Source organism: Talpa occidentalis, unplaced genomic scaffold, assembly GCF_014898055.3.
Source record: "Talpa occidentalis isolate TD23 unplaced genomic scaffold, MPIMG_talOcc4v2.1 talOcc4.11, whole genome shotgun sequence".
In the NCBI taxonomy this organism is placed as follows: domain Eukaryota; kingdom Metazoa; phylum Chordata; class Mammalia; order Eulipotyphla; family Talpidae; genus Talpa; species Talpa occidentalis.
In genome coordinates, this window is record NW_023601104.1 from 66826599 (window position 1) to 66846938 (window position 20340).

The 20340-nt window shown below is 39.6% G+C and overlaps 1 protein-coding gene across 2 annotated transcripts in view; it reads right to left on the bottom strand.

Moving 5' to 3' along the window:
* SLC35F4 (solute carrier family 35 member F4) overlaps positions 1 to 20340 on the bottom strand; it is a 219531-nt gene that overhangs the window by 192305 nt on the left and 6886 nt on the right. Inside the window, exon 1 of one of the 2 annotated variants that reach the window (XM_037503415.1) lies at positions 13358 to 13716. In XM_037503415.1, the coding sequence (XP_037359312.1) occupies positions 13358 to 13460 (103 nt within the window). In that variant the 5' untranslated portion in view covers positions 13461 to 13716. Of the gene's footprint in view, positions 1 to 13357; positions 13717 to 19763; positions 19941 to 20340 lie in introns of those variants that run through there. The other variant, XM_054690678.1, reaches the window with a different exon arrangement.

Consider the following 20340-nt stretch of genomic DNA (forward strand, 5'->3'; position numbering starts at 1 on the left):
TGTCTGCACAGATAAACAATTTGGCAATACAGGATATAGTGGTGAGTTAATTCTGCTCAGACAACCTTCAAATTGAGACCCGGATTCATCATCCTTTCCTAGCTGATAAACACAAAGATGACCTCATTGACTGGAGTACAAATAAATGATGTGATATTAGTTCAAAATGAATAATCTTCGAGGAGCCTGGTATTTCTTAATACAAATCCACCTTCTTCCCACAAAATAGGCTATGGGAGCTCTGATTTCATTTGCTGTTTCATATCCTTGTGAGCAGAGTTTCTAGAAGTTGTTAAGATTTTCATCAAGTTGAAGTCAACTAGATGAAAGATGAGCTGCATGTTCCCAGTCTAAGACCACATCAATATTTCAGCATCTTAGTCAACCAAACTGCAAAAGCCTTCTCTCACTGAAGTTCACTTTTGAATAAAATTGAAGTGCATTTTTTAATCTTAGTAATTAAATTGTAATTATTTCAATGTTTCTAGACATTAATATTAAATTTTGTATTCATTCTTAAAGAAAAAGATACAATTCATTGGAATTATCATGTTTATATCTTGTTCTTATAAAGTAATAGATTTCTAGTATAATAAAACATTTGGTGTTATATGTACAAAAACATTTGGTGTTATATGTACATTTTGGGGAGGGGGCAATTTATAGCTTTATTCAGATTTTCAAGGCTCTCTCTGTCCCCCAAAATGTTAAAAAGCAAAAATGCTAAAAACCACCCTTCTACACTATAGAACATCCCTCTGCAATAGCATGTAATTACCATGTCAAGCCACAGGTCATTTCTAACATGAATTCAACCCAATGTCACTATGAAAACTAGTATTTAAATTTTCAAATGTGATCTGATCTGAGTCCTTAAAAAAATCCACCAGGAAACTCCTATAAAAGTGAAATTATCTTTTCACGTTCAATGCATTAAAAGCCTACTTGAGAGACATAACGACCAAATGCAATGCAGTATGCTGGATTGGTTCCTGGAACAGAAAGAAAACCTTGACTGGAAAACTGGTGAAATTTGAATTAAGTCTGAAGTTTAATTAATAGTAATATACCAGTATTGGTTTCTTAATTTTGACAACTACTTATTGGTAATGTAAAGCAATAAAATTGTTACAGTAAAACTGAGTGATGGATATATAGTAACTCTCTGTATTATATTTGCAACTTTTCTGTAAGTCTACAAATATTCCAAATAAGAGCTTGTTTTTTTTTAAGTCTAAATTTTTTATACATTGACCCAGTCAACAAATATTTATGGAGTGCACAGGTATTATTCTGTGTTGGGCACAGAGTACTGATGCATCTCTTCCCTTAGAGCACAAAGAGACTAGTAGGAAAGACATTAGTCACAAAAAAATCAACATCAATTTTAATTGCAACTTGCAGTAAGTGCTATGAAGGAAAAGTACATGCGATGATAGAGGTTCACCAAACTAGAAAGCCTCTACAAGACAGTGGCACTTAATATGGGACCTGAAGGATAGATAGGAGCCAGCCAGGTAACAGCACCAGGAGAGGGGAAGGGATTGCTCATTAGACCATAGGAAGGAAAGAACACATGTTTTCCAAAGATGTACAGGATGCCACTAAAGACTACCCAAAGGAGTGGCATCATTCAATGAATGCTTTTAAAAGATCACCATGGTTGCTACATGAATGTGGACTAAAAAGCAAGACAAGGAACTCCTGCTACTGGTGCTCACAATCTTTTTTAAAATAAAGGAGAAATAAAAAGTTCTCAACTTCTAATTATATCTGTTTTAAAATGTCTCTGGAAAATAATAATGTCATTTTAGATGTGTATATTGTTTCTTTAGAACCTGCCACCATAACTCTAGCAGGAAAGTGATGCTCCATATGGCTTATAACTCATTCAATCTAGATCTTTCCTCTAGAACGCCTATGGTCAAACAGGTATAAACATGACCACAAGCTATTAGGGAGAGCAAGGTCACATGACTCGTAGCTTGGCAAGGTATCAGCAAGCAAAAACCTGCAGGCGTTAACACCCTTAGGAACCTCAGCTTTCACAAGGTCTAAGGAGTTCTTAGTATGTCTGGTTTTCAGGACGATAAAGCCATTATTGACAACTCACAAGTGCTATCTTGGCATTAGCACAAAACTAAATATAGAAAATTCCAGACAGCAGAATAGTATAATTTTCAACCCTCATTTAAAATATACGATGTTAAATATCATTCTCAATTACTGTACCTTGAGACTGAAGGACACAGTGTGTTGCCCTGTCTGACCTAGAAAAAGAAATATGTCTTCCAAACTTGTTGTAACCAGTAGCACTTAAATAAAACTTAATAAACTGTCTGTAGCATTAGTGGGGTACTGTTAAATAGGACTCCCTAAGGGCTTATGCTCTAAACAGACAACTGGATTTTCCTAGTTTGTAGAAATACAGTATTTATAATTTCAAGAAATATTGCCTAAGGGTTATCCGGATGAGAAGATTAGATTTTGATTGAAGCCTATGATTTGATATGAAATGTTACCTATTAAGCTATTAAGCCAACCTTTCGTCAATGGCTCATTTTCTCTGTAAACTACTTCTTCCCCAATTCAGCAGGGTTACAAGAAAGCCTTTGGAGCCATAATTGTGTTACTTGACCCTGCCCCAAAATGCAATAGTCAATTGGATCAAGAGTGTGCACTAGACACAAATTGGATCAGAATCCCTTTTCCCAGGAATCTGGATTTAGAAGATATTCTTGCTCAATCTGTCGACTCTCTTGAATAGAGGACATATAAACACTGGAGCTGCTGGCAGAGGCTATTTTCAACCATTTGGACAAGGAAATAGAGAAAGCCAGCCTGCAGCAAGAGACAGGATGGAGAACATGTGCCAGAAAAAAAAAAAAAAAGAAATGAAAAGCAGAGAAAGAGGACTTCCTGTTTCCCCACAATGCTCCAGGACCTAGTGCTAGCTTATCTTACCTTATTCCTGCCCTTAAAATCCATGGAATATCCCCAGCCTCTTGAAGTAGAACTTGTGACTAGAAACCAAACAAGCCCTCACTAACATTCCAAGTCTCTCCATTTTATTTGATCTCAAATAGTTTGCCCAAATTCTTTAAGCCAAGGTCTCTAAAGAAGCAACCAATTCCAAACATTCAAACAGATAAATGCTAAAAAAATGAAAAATGCTTTATCCTAAAACGTCAGGTGAAAAAGAAGCAGGTCACAAAAGTATGATATAAATAAATATAGATATAGCTATAGATGTAGATTAGAATCATGATTACACCATAGTTTATATTTGTCAATAAACCAAAAATGAAGCTTTATTTGCATTAGGAAGATTGGAAAGAAACTAACCAAAATCACATTAGTTGTGTTAGGAAGATGAGATTACTTTTCTTTTTCCTCTGTGTTCTTTTTGTATCTGTAAGTAGTTGATACTTTATAACTTTAAAAATTGCAACTCCAAGGACTGTAGAAATAAATGTGTTTCTAATGTAATGATGTATTTTTAATAGCCCAAAAAGGAACTGCCCCTTTAAGACATCACATATAAAAGGAACTATGCAATTTCCAATAGACTGATCCCAAATTAACTCTTAGTTTTCACTTCTTCTCCACCTGTTTGTCCTTCAAATTCTATATAATGCCACCCACTCCATCCATACTACCCATCTTCAGCTGTGATTCCACCCTTCCTCTCCCTCATTCTTTCTCCTACCCCCTGTACCAGCACATTCCCCTCAACTTTGATATCTGGGTATCTACACTTCCAAATATACAGATTAATCCTAGACCTATAGGCTCTAGATGCGTCTCTTCTCTTCTGGATTACTGGCCACTGGGAACAATCTCATCACAAATAGCCTCCAGCCCATTTAAAATAATAAATCCCTAGGGGCAATCAAGGAAAGAGTGACCCTTTAGGTTACATTATCAGGCTAGCCAGAAATGGGTAAACAGTATAAGGCAACATCCAAAAATAAGAAACATCATGAACATGAACAATTTGTAAATTATCTTTAACACTGACTTAACATAATTTTCAAATGCTTCAAAAACAATTCAAGGTAGAATGCTGGATATGAAGAAAAAATAAATGGTAACCTATTCATTTACAAGGGAAAAGTAAGCAAGGCTCTTTCAAATCAAAAAGCCAATTCTTTTGGCTTCCTCCATAATCATAATAGCTTCCATCATTGACTTGGTCATGATGACAGACATTCTTTTTTGTTTGTTTTTTTTTGTTTTATTTTGTTTTAATTATATTATTTTTTACATCATTGTTCATTTTTAACCAGTATTTGCTTCTCCCCACCCCCGCAGGTGTAGTCCCCATAGGGTTTCCTTCACCAATGCACCCGTGCACCATCACCTCAGTCCCCTGTGCTTCTCCCTCCCTCCCTCTGATCCCTCTCCCTCCTCCTCCCCTGCAGTAATGACAGACGTTCTATATATATTAGACCTGTGAAGCAACAATTATTATTTCCATTTTACAGAAACAAAACAGTTGAACAAGAGGTTATTTATGCACGTTTAAAAGACTCGCAATAGCAAAGCAGAGTCTTGTGATCTTTGCATTAGACCTCATGGCCTCAAACAGGTCTTAGAGTTTACAAAGAAAGTATATTTGAAACTTAATGTAAAACCCACGTGTTAGCTATTAGAAGCAGGAGCAAAAATCCAGGTAATATGTAAATTTTAATTTTAAATGAAAAACAGACATCAGAAAAAACACTGTATAACCTATCAGATGATGTCTACAATGATATAAGTATCAACATAACCCACATAGGTTATAGTTTAAAGCTATGTTACAAAGACTTCTCAATAGTACTTATTAGTGGTAACTTATTTATAACTGTTTACAAAACATTATCATATACAAAGAACATAAGCCCATCATAATGGTATAAATAGAATGTGAGCTGGGAGAAATGTTTACTGTATTCATTTCATTAGTAAGAAACAATTTTATAATTTATTCCAATTAGAATACTTCAATGTTATATTAGCATCGCACCATGAAAGCCAATAGCAACCGCTTCAAATGGGGGGGAAGACCACATTTTACTTCTTATGATTCCAGTAACTTCACACTTCTCTGTATTCAAATTTTGTCTTCCTCTACCCCACCCAAGTACAGAAAACCTTAAAAAGGAATTAAGAAGATTGCAAATGTAAAAGTCATAACTGCAAAGGTAAAGTCATCATAAAATACCATTTGGTATAATCTGACTCTCTGAATAGGCACATCTGTTCGCTTCATTCATGGATAGTGATTTTTTTCTTTCCCTACAATCACTACCATCATGTGCTCTTTCTTCTGTGTCAAAAATTAACTCTCCAGTTTCTTCAAAGGAAACTATAATCATTCATTCATTAGTACAATAAACTTTATTGAACACCCAGAACATAGTAGATGCTTTGCTTAAGATAAAAATAAATAATAAAGATAAGGTCCCTGCCCTCCCCAAGCTCTGTGGGTGAGACTGTCTTGTGTAAAGAAACAGCCCAAAATAGTGTGCTAAATGCTAGAGCAGAGGTGAGTACACAGTATTACAGGAGCACAGGGGGAGGATTAACCCAGCCTGGGGCCATCAAGAAGCTTTACAGAGGACAGCACATTTCATCTCAGCTTTTAAAGACAAAAAGGCTCTTTCTAAAGAGTGGTGAAGTAGACATGGGCAAAGGAAGCCATCCAGGCCATAGTATAAAAAGGCACCAAGGAGTTAAAAAACTTAGGGACAATAATATTATTATAACAATGAGCTGCCTGATGAGACTATGACTAGAGTATGTGCAGGCCATGCATGATATAAAATTAAAAGAAAAATTGGACTAAAAGTTCAGCAACTTAAGTAGATTAGAGTTCTTAAATAGATGGTGGCTGCATACATTTAAAACTGTTATTAGAAATATATGGACCAGTGAAAGAAATGTGCAGTATGAAGCAGAAAGCATGTACATGTGTCTCTGGATATTAAAAAAGTGAAAGGATAGTGTTAACCAAAAAGTTAACACTAATCACCTCTGGTTGGTAGAATTATCAGTAATTTTGTTTTAATCTGTCTTTGCTTCTCTGCCTTCCAGATTTTCTGCATTAAGCAAGCATTATTTTGACAATTGGGGGAGGGGGTGTGTGCTAAAATAGAATAATGTAAGCTGAGTTCAGAATGTGGCATGCTAAGGAGTTTGGCCTTTAGAGAGGGAGAGAGGGAGGGAGGGAGGCAGGGAGGGAGGGAGGGAGGGAGGGAGGGAGGGAGGGAGGAAATTTATTCCAGGAATTGATCAGGGATATAAGATGAACCAATTAGCATTGAAGGGAATTAAATGTTGTTAAGGTGTGCATACTGGATTAGAAGGATTCAAGGTTGATCAAAAGATATAATGGATAAAACTAAGGCAGTGACAGTAGAGGTGGACAGCATGTATTTGGGGTAGAATAGATAGGACTTATTAGCTGAATATAAGGTAAAGATAAGACTAGGTTTTTGGCCAGTTGGTTCAATATGGTTATTGGAAGCTCAAAAGTAGATTGAGAAGGAAAAGGCACATTTCATGGATAGGGTGATGAATTTAGTTTAATGTATGACATTTCTAGATGACTGCTAGTAGGAATTCTAATAGGGAGTTTGAAAATATGGACTTAGGGTTGGGATAAAAGTAGACTTCAAAATAGAGACACTTAGATGATGAAGTTATGGGATTGAATGGGAAAGATGAGAAGAGACAGCAGAGGCGGGAATCTTGGGAAACACTAAGGCATAGCAGCTGTCAGAGAAGTCAGAGAGCCATAAAGGCCAGAAGTTAGTGGCGTTGTTTTTGGAAACAGGACATTCAGAGATGGGATTAGAATGAGGAGAAGAAATTTTACTATGTATTTAAGCTTCCAACAGAAAACAACCATAATACCAATCACTAAATAGGTATAGAAGAAACAAAAGGCAAAAAAGACATAGAAGAGGGCCTCCCTGGTGGCGCAAGGGGTTAAGGCGCAACCTATGAAGCTATCTGAAGCCACTGCAGCACAAGTTCGATCTCCAGCCAGGGAGATACCCACATGGCACAGCAGACCTCTCCTGACCCGCCCGCTGCCCCCCTCAGCAGTGTACTTCAGTCAATCTGCTTGTTCTGTTCCCCACTCTGTCTCTGGTGAATCCTCTCACCCCCTGCACCTCTGGCCTGTACCCCAGTTCTTGTAAGTGTAAATAAATAAATCTTTAAAAAAAAAAAGAAATAGAACAAAGAGACCATCAAAGGAGGGGGTAAGGAGAGGCAAAGAAAGCATTCTAGAATTTACTGAATGAGGTTCTTCCATGGAGGGTGGGACCTTTTTTGCAAGCTGTCATAGCTGACCTATTGCATAGCTGTTCTGGGACAATGACTCCTTAACAAACAAGGAAACTGATGCCCACAGATAGATGTCCCTGGTCTCAGAGCCAGGTGTTGGTACATGTAAAATTAGAGTCAATTTTCAAACCACTAAGGCTTAATTCACCACACATCAACATAATGCTTCCATATACAAACACAAAGAGCTCAACTCAAATATATCAGTGATAGAATGCAGTAAAGCATAAATGGAGGTAGCCTTTGACTTACAGGAATGAATGACTTCTTATAGCATAAAAACCTCTCTCTGCCCACTACCTCCTATATTCCAGCTAACTTCCACTAGCTCTTGACTTCCACTAACTTTTGACTCCATTTCACTTTCCCTACTCATCTTGATATCCTCTTTTCAACTTACCAGCTTTAAATTCTATAGTCAGGGAGGGGAGAAATCAACAGGGAAGGTGAGCACCATGGTGGAGGACTATATGGGTACGGGTACGTTGGTGGTGGGAAAACTATGGTGACCACCACACCTGAGGGGAAGAATCCTATACTGTGATAAAAAACAAACAAGAATGTGAAATGATGATATCTCATAATTTAAAAAAGATGGCAGATGAATGAAATAACAAAAAAAAATTCTATGATCATAATATCTTTACAGTCACCAAAATTTCCGTGGCCCTATTATTTCATTATGCCCACTGACTGATGTAAAACACTCATTAAATCCTTCCTTCACTAGCTCCATATCTCTACTGTGTCAGTGAATACAGCAACTGTTGACTAGTCTCACTTTAAGTTTGTGATCAGAAATGTTAAGTGGTCCCTTCAAAAAAAATCCAGTCTACCTTACTGTACGTCCCTAGTCCATTCATTCTTCTTATTTAATAATTCCTATTTCCTCTCCTCTCCAACCTTTATACATCATTTCCCATCTTCACCTTCAGTTGATGATCTTGCTTCCCATTTGGAGAAAACTAAAGTAACCAGAAGAGAACTTTCCCACCATTCCAGTTATCCACCTCCAGAACCTGCACCCACACATGCTGCCCTATACCCATGTTCCTATCTAAAGCAACGTCCCTTCTCTTGTGCACTAAATTCCATACCCTATCCCTCCAACATTTTCTTTCTCTATTGAATCATTCTTACGTGCATGCAAACATGCTGTTATTTCTCCCACCTTAAAAATAAACTTTCCTAGGGCCTCCCTGGTGGCGCAGGTGGTTGAGCGCAGTGCTGTGAAGTTGTCCACAGCCTCTGCAGTGCCGGTTTGATCCCCACCGGCCTCGGAGCAACCCACATGGCGAGCCAGACCTCTCCTGTCTCGCCCGCTGCTCCCCTCAGCAGCGTATTTTGTCAGTCTGCCTATTCTGTTCCCCGCTCTGTCTCTGGTGAATCTGCTCAACCTCCTGTGCATCTGCCCTGTACCCCGGCTCTTGTTTAAATAAAAAATAAATCTTAAAAAAATAAAATAAAATAAAATAAACTTTCCTTACCTTCTATCCCCACTTTCTTTTCTTCCCTTTGCACAAAAATCCTTGAGTTGTTGATACATTCAAATGCTTCCCTCTAATTTCCTCTGTACATTTTAATCCATTTTATCCTACCTTAACTGTCAAGGTCAACTGGTTGCCAATTTTTTTTTTTAATTTTTTTTAAAGATTTATTTTTATATATTTATACAAGCACTGGGTACAGTCAGAAGCACGGGAGGGTGAGAGAATTCACCAGAGCCAGAGCGGGGAGCAGAGCAGGCAGACTGAAGTACACTGCTGAGGGGAGCAGCGGGCAGCAGGAGAGGTCTGAGCGCCATGTGGGACCCTCGCCCTGTGGCCGGGGACTGAACCGGCACTGCAGAGGCTGCAGGCAGCTTCGCAACCCAGCTCAACCGCTGCGCCACCGGGGAGGCCCTGGTTGCCAAACTTTATGGTCAGTTTTCAGTCTTCATTTTGCTGGACCTTCCAGAAGCATTGTACATAGCTAATCTCTTCCCCTTGAAATTCTTCACTGGCATCCAAGGTATCACTTGCTTCTGGTTTTCCTCCTACCTCCTCAGGAGTTCCTTTTCTTCTCAATCTCTTATTGTTGGAGAATTCCAAGTTCAGTCCATGTTTCTCTTCTTCTCTCTATACACATTTACTCTTTGGATAACTCATTAATCTCAGGCTTTAAATATCATCTAAATGTTGAAATAGCCCTAATTTAATATCTCCATTAAGACATCTCTGAATTCCAACTTCTTATGTTCCATTACATTTAACCTTTCCAAAATGTTACTTTTATCCCCTACAGTTTCTCTACCTTAAGTCTGCAATGCTTCCCCCACCCCACTTCATTCAGAAAACAAGTCTGCTGCTAACAACTCAAACTTGGTCAAACTAGAAAATCACTCTTTCTAGTGGGGGACTCTCTTCATTGCAGACACCACACTCAACCCATCAGGAAATACAAATGGCTCTAATTTCAAATACATCCAGAACCATCTCTTACCACCCCTACTGCCAAGTCACCATCATATCTCCCTAAGTCATTGCGATAACATACTAAGTAGACTCTACTTGCATTCTTACCCAAAAGAACCATCGAATTAGCCTTTTTGAGGCCTCCATCAAGTCCCCCACCCCCACTTCATTCAGAAAATAAGTGAAAAGAATTACTCTTGTATGGTGGTACTTCCATAGAGCCCCTGACCTCCCACCACTCTTTCAATTGTGCACTCCACTGCAGACACACAGGCCTCCATGCTCTCTCTCTAGCACGCCAGACACCCTCCACCTCAGAGCTTCTTACAAGTTCTTTCCTCTGCCAGGATCATCTTTGTTCAATGCCCACCATGGGTAACTTTCTTACATCCTTTCATCTTTGTTCAATTGTGAATTCCTCATAAGGGCTGACCTGACCACCCTATTTAAAATTGTCACATTCATGGGCCTCCCTGGTGATGCAGGCGGTTGAGCGCCGCTCTGTGAAGCTGTCCGCAGCCTCTGCAGCATGGGTTCGATTCCGGCCGGCAGGCAAGAATCCCACAAAGCACGGCAGACCTCTCCTGTCTCCCCCACTGCTCCGTTCAGCAGTGTATTTCAGTTGATCTGCCTGTTCTGCTCCCCACTCTGTCTCTGGTGAATCCTCTCACCCCTGCACATCTGCCCTGTACCCCAGTTCTTGTATGAATAAATAAATCTTTTTTTAAAATAATAAAATAAAATTGCCACATTCATTTTTCCTCTCAGAATTTTTATCCTTTTTATGCTGTCATAACTTTTAAGCACTTGTCACCTTGAAATACACTAATCCATTTATCAGTACAGTATTTGTTGTCTGGCTCCTCTCACTACAACTTAAACTGTTAAAAAGGAAAATACTTTTCTCTGTATTGTCCAATGATATTCATGGCACACAGAAAATGATCAATTAATACTTGTTGAATGAATAGATCTATTTCCCCACCAGACCATAAGTAACTGGAGGCTAGACAAATGCTTACTCATTTTTGTACCCTGGTTTCTTACATACAGTCATTACCAACAACTTTTCATTAAATTGAGCAGAAGTAAAACAAATGGACAATTGGTCCATAAAAGTATCTTAATTTCTCTGTATCAAAAAAGAAAAAAAATTATTTTTTGCATTAATCTGACTACCAACATTTGTTCTGGACAAGGTACTCATTTTTCTGATTCTTTGGCAAGGATGGAAGAAGGATACATTAACATGAAGCTGATCATTGATGCATTTTCTCAGAGGTGAATTAGCACCTACCTCTAAAAAGGTTAAGTGGCATAGACATCAAGAAATCATCCCATCCTTAAGGCCTCTTTTGTGACCAGTCAGAAAATGGGGAAGTCACCTTGCCTTCACAGATTATATATTCCTCACCATAGCCTTTTCCTAAGTGTATCCTTCCAGATTTTTCCAGGCTGTTGATAATTACAGGTAACAAATATATCAATTGACCATATCGTGCTGGCATGCTTCAAAGTGTTTGTTTACTAGTTGAAGACTGCATTAAGCTCAGGATTATTTCATGCTGCTCAGCTGCCTGGCCCTCTTCCAGTTCTCTCCTATCCTACTTTCTCACTATTCAAAATAGCAATTTCTATCTACCTCTAAAGTCATGAAAATCCCAAAAGTTAGTTGACTATCACTGAACTCTTCACCCTTGTGAGATTCTTTGCCTTCATTGTTTGAACCTGTGACCTGAAGTTAGCTAAGTGTCCATCACAAATAACTATGCCAAATGCATTTTTATCCCTTCTAGCTTCACTTGTTGTATTGGCCAATGTGCTTTCATTTTGTCTTTTATTGTATTACAAATGAAGCATGTGCAGCTATTTAAGAAAACATAAAAAGATAACATGAGCATGTCTTTATCTGAAAATGTCCCTTTTCCACTTCTCTTTCTGGTTTCTTTATTAACCAAAGTTCCATTGTTATAAAAATTATAATAAACTATTTTGAGTCTTGTAATTTCAGTTTCTTACTCCCTAAGCAACCAAAATCCCAGGGTTTTTAATTAATATATTCAGAGGCGAGATTCGAGTAATCTCCATATGGTTAACTAATGCCTTCACTTAAGTTTCTAGGGTTGGGAAAAAAACCCTTTGCCAATAAGGAAAAAAGAAGTTTTTGAATCTATAGTACAAAGACTTCAAACAGCATTCCACAGCATGTTATTTTCTTTCCAGAAAATTCTAACACTATATAATTACTTTTGTATGGAAAATGAATAATGCAAGCCTCTAATGCTAAAAACAGCTAGACTGAAACCAACCAAATCAGATAGGCCTTTCCTAAAACCAAATGAAATGTTAAACTAGAAAACATCTGAGAGGACACACTAAGGGAAAAAAATCTCTTCAATTATTATCCAATAGAAAAGGTATATGGAAAATACTATGCTTTCCCGTCTATGTATCAATATTTGTCTACCTCAAAGAAACTCTAATGTTCACTGTACCCCCAAATGTCAGAAAGAAAAAAACCAATCATAAATGCATTTAGGCGCTTCCGAGGCTTCTGGTTAAAAATAATAGCAACAAGCATCAATTAAGCTCCATCCATTGCAACAGAAAATACACTGATATAGAAAAGGCGAAATCCCACCTGCATGGAAATTATACTACAGCTACTCCCCCAGTTCAGAGAAAAAAGAGCTTCACTTCGGACTCAGGCATAACTAGTCCCAGCAAATAAAGAGTGCGTTCATTTTGGGTTAAGAGGTACTGAGCAGAGAGTACCTCATTGCCCTACCCCCAAAAACTGCTCCAGTGAAAGCATCCTTGCCTCATGACCTCGCTCAGCCAGAAGAAAGCTCAGACTGAAAGGAACAACCTGCTGGGGCTCAGAGGTAGCCGCTACAGTGCAGTAGACAGCGCGGGTGCCTGGGTCTTGCCTCCCCCTCCCATGCACCCCACCCCCAGCCGTTGCACTGGCGTCTGGCTGCAAGCTCCAGGACTCTATGACCTGAACAGGTTCTTTCTCTCCCGAAGGTGGAGAACCTCACAAAAATGTTTTAACAGGAGTAATTCCCGCGTTGGCAAAGTCTCTATAACCGGGAGTGAATAAACTGACCCAGGAGGTGCCAGAGCCCACGTCTGGGTCTGCTGCTCCCCGACCCCACCCCCGAGCATCTTCAACCAGCGTCCCCAGAGCCCGGTCCTCAGCCTGGCACCCAGTAGGGGCTTTCAGGGAGCGCGGACCCAAGGGCAGACTTTCCGCTAAGTAAACAGCCATGTTAGCCTCCTCGCGTCGTAAATTAGCCAGGGCTGAGCCATCAGGAGCGCTCACCAGGTCCCCTCTGCGCCCCAAGGCTTCGAATGTTTGCAAACTCCTAGGCGCAAACCGCCCGGGCCCCAGCTCTCTCATGGTTCAGCACCGAGGACAGCAGATACACTTTAGCCAGTGGCCTCGGCGCCAGCGGGGGTGGCGCTGGCCGCCCAGGCAGGGCTGCAGGTGTCCCGACCGCTATCCCTCCCGCATCCACCCCCTCGGGCGCCTGAAGCAGGGCAGTCCCGCGGCATCTTACTTTTCTGGCTGGAGTAACCGGGGTAATAGCCATAGTAGCCGGTGATCCGCAGGATGCGGTCCTCGATGGTGGCCACCCCATTGGGGGCCGCCTTGACATCCATAGAGAGCACCGGGCGGCGGCCCCCAGCGCGGCGGGGCTGAGAGCGCAACGCGGGTCCGGGGAACTGGTGCAGGTGCCGCCGCCGCGGGTGCTGATGTTGCAGCTCGTGCTCCCGCGCCGAGGATCTGACTCCACCGCCCGGCGCAGGACCGGCTCCGCATCACAGCAGCAGCGGCGGCGGAGCGGCCCCCACTCAGGCCGTCCTCTCCGTAGCCTGGCAGCTCTCCCGCCCGCCACCCTGAGCACTGTTGCCCGAACAGCGCCCCCTCACCTCCGACGCCCACCGCGGCGGTGGGCGGGCGTGGGCGCCCCACCTGGCCGCCAACTCTCATTGTTAACCCTTTTTGCACCCCTTCTCCGAAGGGCAGTCTCCCCCAACTCCACCTGACGGAAGGAATGGTTGGTCCAGGGGCGTGGGAGGAGAAAGGTGAGAAGGTGGCGGGGGATCAGGGAGGAGACGTGTGGGTGGGAGAGACCCAAGCGGAACCCGGGCTGTCGCTGTGCGCGAGAGGCACACCGTCGCCAGCGGAGACACCCCCAGGGTGCCCTGAGACTTGGCCCACCTTGTACCTCTACACCATTTGGGGTCTGCTCATCTGCAAGCGTCCTAAGGGGTTGATCACTTCTCTAAATTTGCCTGACGATGGGGTGTCTTTTTTTTTTTTTTTTTAAGAAATGAAAAGCAAATGAGGCCCCAGCAGGTGGTCCATGGAGTGATTGTCCAGGTATTGCTGGGACATTAAGACTTCAGGAGACTCTAGCCCCCAAGGCTAAGAATCTTCCGCTCCATGCTCCACGGTGAAAACATCAAAGGTTTGGGAGACAGGGGCACAGCTGTGCACAGCATGTTTATTTTCCCAATTCCAAATGCTCTGACAAGAAATGGTTTTCTTCTTTATTGGTGAAAACATTAAGGGGTAGCCCTTAATACTGTAAATATCTGGATGGAGGAAAGTTTTCGCTACAGTGGAGAATTTTCGAGTCTAGAATGTCCTTGAAACTATGTGTTCCTAGTAGTGAGCACAGCACCCTCCCCTGGGGTGACTCTTCTCCTTTGTCCAGAGACTCACAGGTCAGTCAGTGAGCAGTAGGATGATTCCCTCCATTCATCATTTGCAGTCATAGCCTCCTGGAGGTGGGGGGGGGGGTGCAGGGGGAGAACTTCTTAGTTTCATATCAGAAGCTAAAGGGTATGTGAGGGTGGGGATGAGGTGTGAGCTCATCAACTTAGAGGTTATTATGTCCACTTTCCAAACAGAACCAGTTTAAGCCATCCATGCCAGATTGCACATTTCTAAAGTAAAGAGGAGGGGACAAAACAAATTGACCTTACTGTCCCCTGAGAAGCTTCCAAAGAACTTCTCATACCATTCCTGTCTTCAAGCATTTTCCACATTGTGGATCTTTAAGAGGGAAGAAATACACACATTTTTTAAAAATGAACTAGGTTTAAGCATATAAAAATACAGTATTAAATTTCACAATGAGTTTTAATTGTTTTCATCCAGACATAAAGCTAACACAGGATATTCAGAGTGTAGAGAATCTGAGACCATGTGGCTGAAAGGAGAGTTCATAAAGAAACCAATTTCTTCCCACACCTGCTTTCTGGGCAAGGTGAGACAGAAGGGTGGAAGAAACTGAAAGGTCAAAATGAACCTAAAGATAAAGCAAGCCTAGGGCAATGATGGGAAGCTAAACACTTAAAGCAAAATGAAAGGATTATATCTATACATCCCACAGCCCCCACTCCTACCCCAAAGCAATCTTCAGCACACATTTTAGCTTATAATATCTCATCTATTTAGCAGACCTTATATAAAATGCATGTATTACATACAGTGAAATGTGTTGCAAACATTCAAGAGGTCCTTTTTGCTTAGTTATTTCTATAAAACAAATCTACCTATATTACATATAATGTGTGTTTAATTTAACAATCATTGTAACCCATAGCATAGTAATATATGCATTCTGTAAGAGAGAAATTAAGAAAAATTTCAAGCAAAACCTTCTAAAATAACTGGAATATACATAGGCACAAACTTTGAAGACAATAGTTTTGTCCTAAATGTTTATTTTGCTTGAATGTCTTCTTAATTTCTCTTACTGAATGCATATGGTAATATGTTCTGGTTTACAATGAATGTTATTTAATTAATTTAAATTCTGAATTACATATATTTTATAAGATGTTGCTCTCTTCCTAGTTTTGCTTTATTTCAAATGTATTTACCTGGATCTCATCATTCATATAAACAACAGAGTCAGCATAAATTTAAATAATGGAAATTAAATTATACCCAGAAGAGTCTATGTTTTCTCATTGAAATTATGAAAATTCTCAAATTGACCTGGAAATTAATTTTAAAATATCAGAGCATTTACAAGTTTCTCTGTAATCATCTGTAATAGGGTGACTAAAATGGTAAATGTAAACAGATGCTATAATCTAGGACACAATAGTTTTTAATGAACTGAAAATCTACAATTATAAATTGATCAACAATGAAAAACAAATTTCTGCTAGTAATAAGCACTCTGGTGCAGATGATAAGTTTTTCAGGCTTTCAGATGTTATTTATCACTGAAAATTTATAGAAAGCTGTTGAGGTGATAATTTTTAAAAAACATTTTTATGTATTTACCAGTTTCACAACCAAAATTGTGATTAGCAAACAGAAATTCAAATTTATAAAATGCACATTATCAGCATGCCCCAAATCTATTCTGAAAAAATGAGGAAAAGATAGAATTAAACAAATAAGATTAAAGGTAGTTATTTGATTTACAAAATTATTTCTCATAGTATAAGCCTTATTTCCCATTGCGCCAGTGTCCTAAGTAAATGTTTATTGCATTTTAAAAAATGATTCCTCATGGTAGCCAATTTCACATAGCCATTTCCTAGTAAATCAATTTTCCAAGTAACCATATCTTGATTTACAAAAATTTGATTTATATGCAACTTTTCAGGGACATTTCTAATGCATTAAGCACAGGACATCTGCCTGTGATTCCAACTGAGTTTTGATATAGGGACATTATTTATTTTGCTCATAATTCGATGAAGTCAGATTAGATATTTATACTAATTGAGTATACAGAACTTGGTTATTTGTGTTATTTAAAAATGTCAAATCATTTGTAAAACTGTTCAAGTGATATTTACTTACTCTTTACATCTGATGCTAAAATAACAATACTAAGTAATAACATTAAAATTGAAATGTAGTCATTAGGTATAAATTCTATTTGAATCTATATAGCCTCACAAATAATTATAGCCTTTCATCAAAGTTTTTTTTTAAATTGCATCAGCCTTTATACTTTGAAAGGTTTAGTAAAATAAAATCCTTGAAATCTAATCTTTCTACTCTGAGTAGCAACTAAGGGAGAGAATATCTGACATTGAATCTTCTTTCCATGGCAGGCATAAGTCACTTAATCTTTTTGACCACCTATTCATATTTACCAATGAAAGATGCTGAAAGAGGAAATGATTTTTTTAAATGTTCCTGGAAACTAATATATCAATAGTATACCTACCTCCTTGAGTGAAGAGTAATGTGGCTGCTTAGATAGCTACAAATATTTAAGCTTTAATACCCAAGGGCCAATGTTGCTATTTGCAATGAGTTGACCCCACATAGTTTGCAGTGTTTGTGTTTAAAAGCACCTGGCATCTAGCCAACCAGGTGATAGGCACTGGCATCTGGGAAGAAGAAAGAATAGTCTTCATATTCCATTTTCAGGAAAACCATTCTGCATATTTAGCCACCAACTCATCACCTGCCCCACTTGGAATGCTGACATTGCCTTTCTGTTCCTATCTTAGGTATGGTAATCCTTGTTAATTTACCTTTTGGCAGATGGTAGCACTGATAGGGGCTGGGGCCCAATGCTCAGTATCTGCCTAGGAAGTCAGGGCAGTTTACTTTTCATTGACCTCAGTGCCAGGCTCTATCATAGGATTATTTTCGAGGCTCAATTTCTTGAAAATGCATTGAACTGTTTTGGAGAAAGTTTTAAGTAATTTAAACAAATACACTCAGATTTTAGAATTTATCTATGACCTCTGTGGGTATGTCTCTGTCATTTTTTCTCATTTTCTCCCTCTCTTCCTCTCTTTTTCCCTCTCTTCTCTCCCTCAGCTATATACAGCACAGTAGCTTGGAGTATGGACTTTGGAGCAAAACTGCCAAGGATTAAATTTGACCTCACCATTTTCTAGCAGTATACTTTTGGGTAAATCTTATAAATTCTATAACTCAGTTTTCTCATCAGTAAAACAAAACTATTATACCCAATGTACCTATCTCATGAAACTATTATTAAGATTAAATGAGTCTGTATTCATAAGGAGTTTGTAACAGTCCCTGGCATATAATAGCATCAAAATGCTAGCATCATTATTTTGTTCTATGCATATATAAAGCCCTCTAGAGCTTCAGTGTACTCCTCTACAAAATGGGCTCATACTCTACTCAATAGTATTAAGGTTACAGTTAAGTAAGTTAATATGAAAATGTTTCACCAAGGCCTAGTATTTAGTAGGTGCACAATAAATATTAATTTGCTTCTCCTAACCTCATCTCTGCCCTATCCATTGTTTCTTACTAAAGTTAATTCACATTTTAATACTTCATTCACATTATTAGGAATTTCTCTGTGACAGTTGCTTTCACAAGTCTTTCATTTTCAACCATGGCAATAATCACATGAGGCTGATCTTGGAATCACATTGACAAGTCAAATAAATAGGTGGGCTGTAGAACAAAATTGCTTTGCAGAAACAGAAACTGCTCAAGGTTAGCAGTTCTTCCTGTCCTTTGAGATGTCCTAGACATAAGAGTGCTTCAGACTGAAAAGGTGACAAAGTCTGGTGGTCCCAGGCATGAGAGGGACTCAGGCCCTACTTGGTTCTAGTTCGCCAAGGGAAGTGGACAGTCCTCAGAGGAATCACAATGTGGTGCCCTGAGAGAGGCTGGGCCATAATCCCTGGGCTTCCTAGCCTCAGCTGATTCTGGTGCTTCCAAACTTGGCCCAGAAGCAGCAGAGCCACCAGAAGTATGAACTATGAGTTTGATGACTGTACATCTCAGCAGTGAACAAGTGATGAAGGACCAGAGTATTTCCCTGATGCTTAAGAGCAGAGGAAGATCTCTCCTGTCTGAATGACCCTCAAGAGGGAGCGCAAAAAATATACTAAGATTACATTGTCCACTCTTCCTATGGGGAATGGAGACTCATCAGATTTACCTTAATTTAAGTAGCTTTAATTTAAGCTCATAAATATTTTCTAAATCTTCTTGAGTACCTGTGATGGTCGTTAAATATTCAAAGTGCTACATATTCATTTTATGTATCAGACTTTCTATAAACACTTAAATTGCACAGTCTTAAACCTACTACACGTTATTTATCACACAAGGCTGTCTGTAACATTAACTGCTAAAAAAGGCAAGACTGCTGTGGTAGTCATTGGTACTATTTGCCAAATATTTATAGCTCTCCCCCATTTTAAGCATACTACAGGATTGCAATTCCTGCCCCCTTGTGGTTATATGGGGCTGATTCCAGTTGTAAACAAAAGGGACAATGGTCATGTCCCAGTCAGAGCAAATAGAAGCCACTTGGAGTTCTCTCTTTCCCTCTGACATAATGGCCATCCCATCCAAGATGACTTTGACACACCAAAAAGTGAAGTTATTAACAAAATACTATCAAAAAGAGTTTGAATTCCTATCATACATACAACTTTCAAATAGTATTCTTTCATACTTTGTTTTCTAAGGCCATACTATGTGTGTTTAAGTATCACCAGTTCCGGGAGCAATTTACCAATAAGTAATACTGAAAACAAAATAAATAGTTAAAAGAAACATTATGAGCAGTACAGAAAATCAGAGAGAACAGAACATTTAAAACTAATTAGAATGCATCAACAAGACAGAGTGCCTAGAGTATGTGTTCAATACATTTGCATTTTTTTGCAATACATCCACATTTTTTAATAACTGTTGCCCAAAGCAATTTCAGAAGTGACTTTGCCTTTAATATCTAGAACCAATAATTTGCCAGAAATACATTCACAAGGTTTTTTTTCATCATTATGTTCAGTGTCAGTGAGAAACATTAAGAAAACCTGTTCTTTGACTATCCTGAGATAATATAGACCATAAGTACTAAAGTGGACATTTGTCATTTTGTTTCTGGCTACACAGTGGATGTTAGAAGAGACTCCTAACTTACCAGAAAAAGTATGCCTCTCATCAGAGAAGCTAAAAGGTTGTATAAATACCTTTTATGTTCCAGTTCACTGCTTCTTGCTTCACCTTTGCTGTGACCAACTCTGTGTGGATACCCATCAACTTCAGAGATCCAGCCTGGAAGTGCCTCACCTCCAGCCTCTGCCCCAGGGCTTCTCCATTGATGATGAGACATGAAAGTGCATCCACTTGGATCAAGCATGAGCAACCTAAAAGTTCAGGGAACAGAGGTAAGAGGGGCAAACCTTTGATAATGGAAAATAGGAGCTGGGGTATAAATCCGTCTCATTCTATTCTTAATGAACCATCCTGAGAAGTTGTCCCTTTTGAAATCTCTTGCCCCAAAGATCCAGCAATCAGTCCAACTGGTCAGTCTCAATATCAAGTGATAAGTCAGCTCAGTGACATCCCTTTGTATAGTTAGAAAAAAAACTTTTCCCTCTCCACAATGCATGTTTTGCTTCCCCAGGACTTGGAGTGAAGTTCATGCCAGCAGGAACCTGGTCTCTTCAGGACCCGGGGGAAAGCACCATCTGTCCTTTGATCTGGTGACCTTGTGATCTGGTGACCTCATGAACTGGGTCACAAGAGGACAAGGCTTTGTTTCAA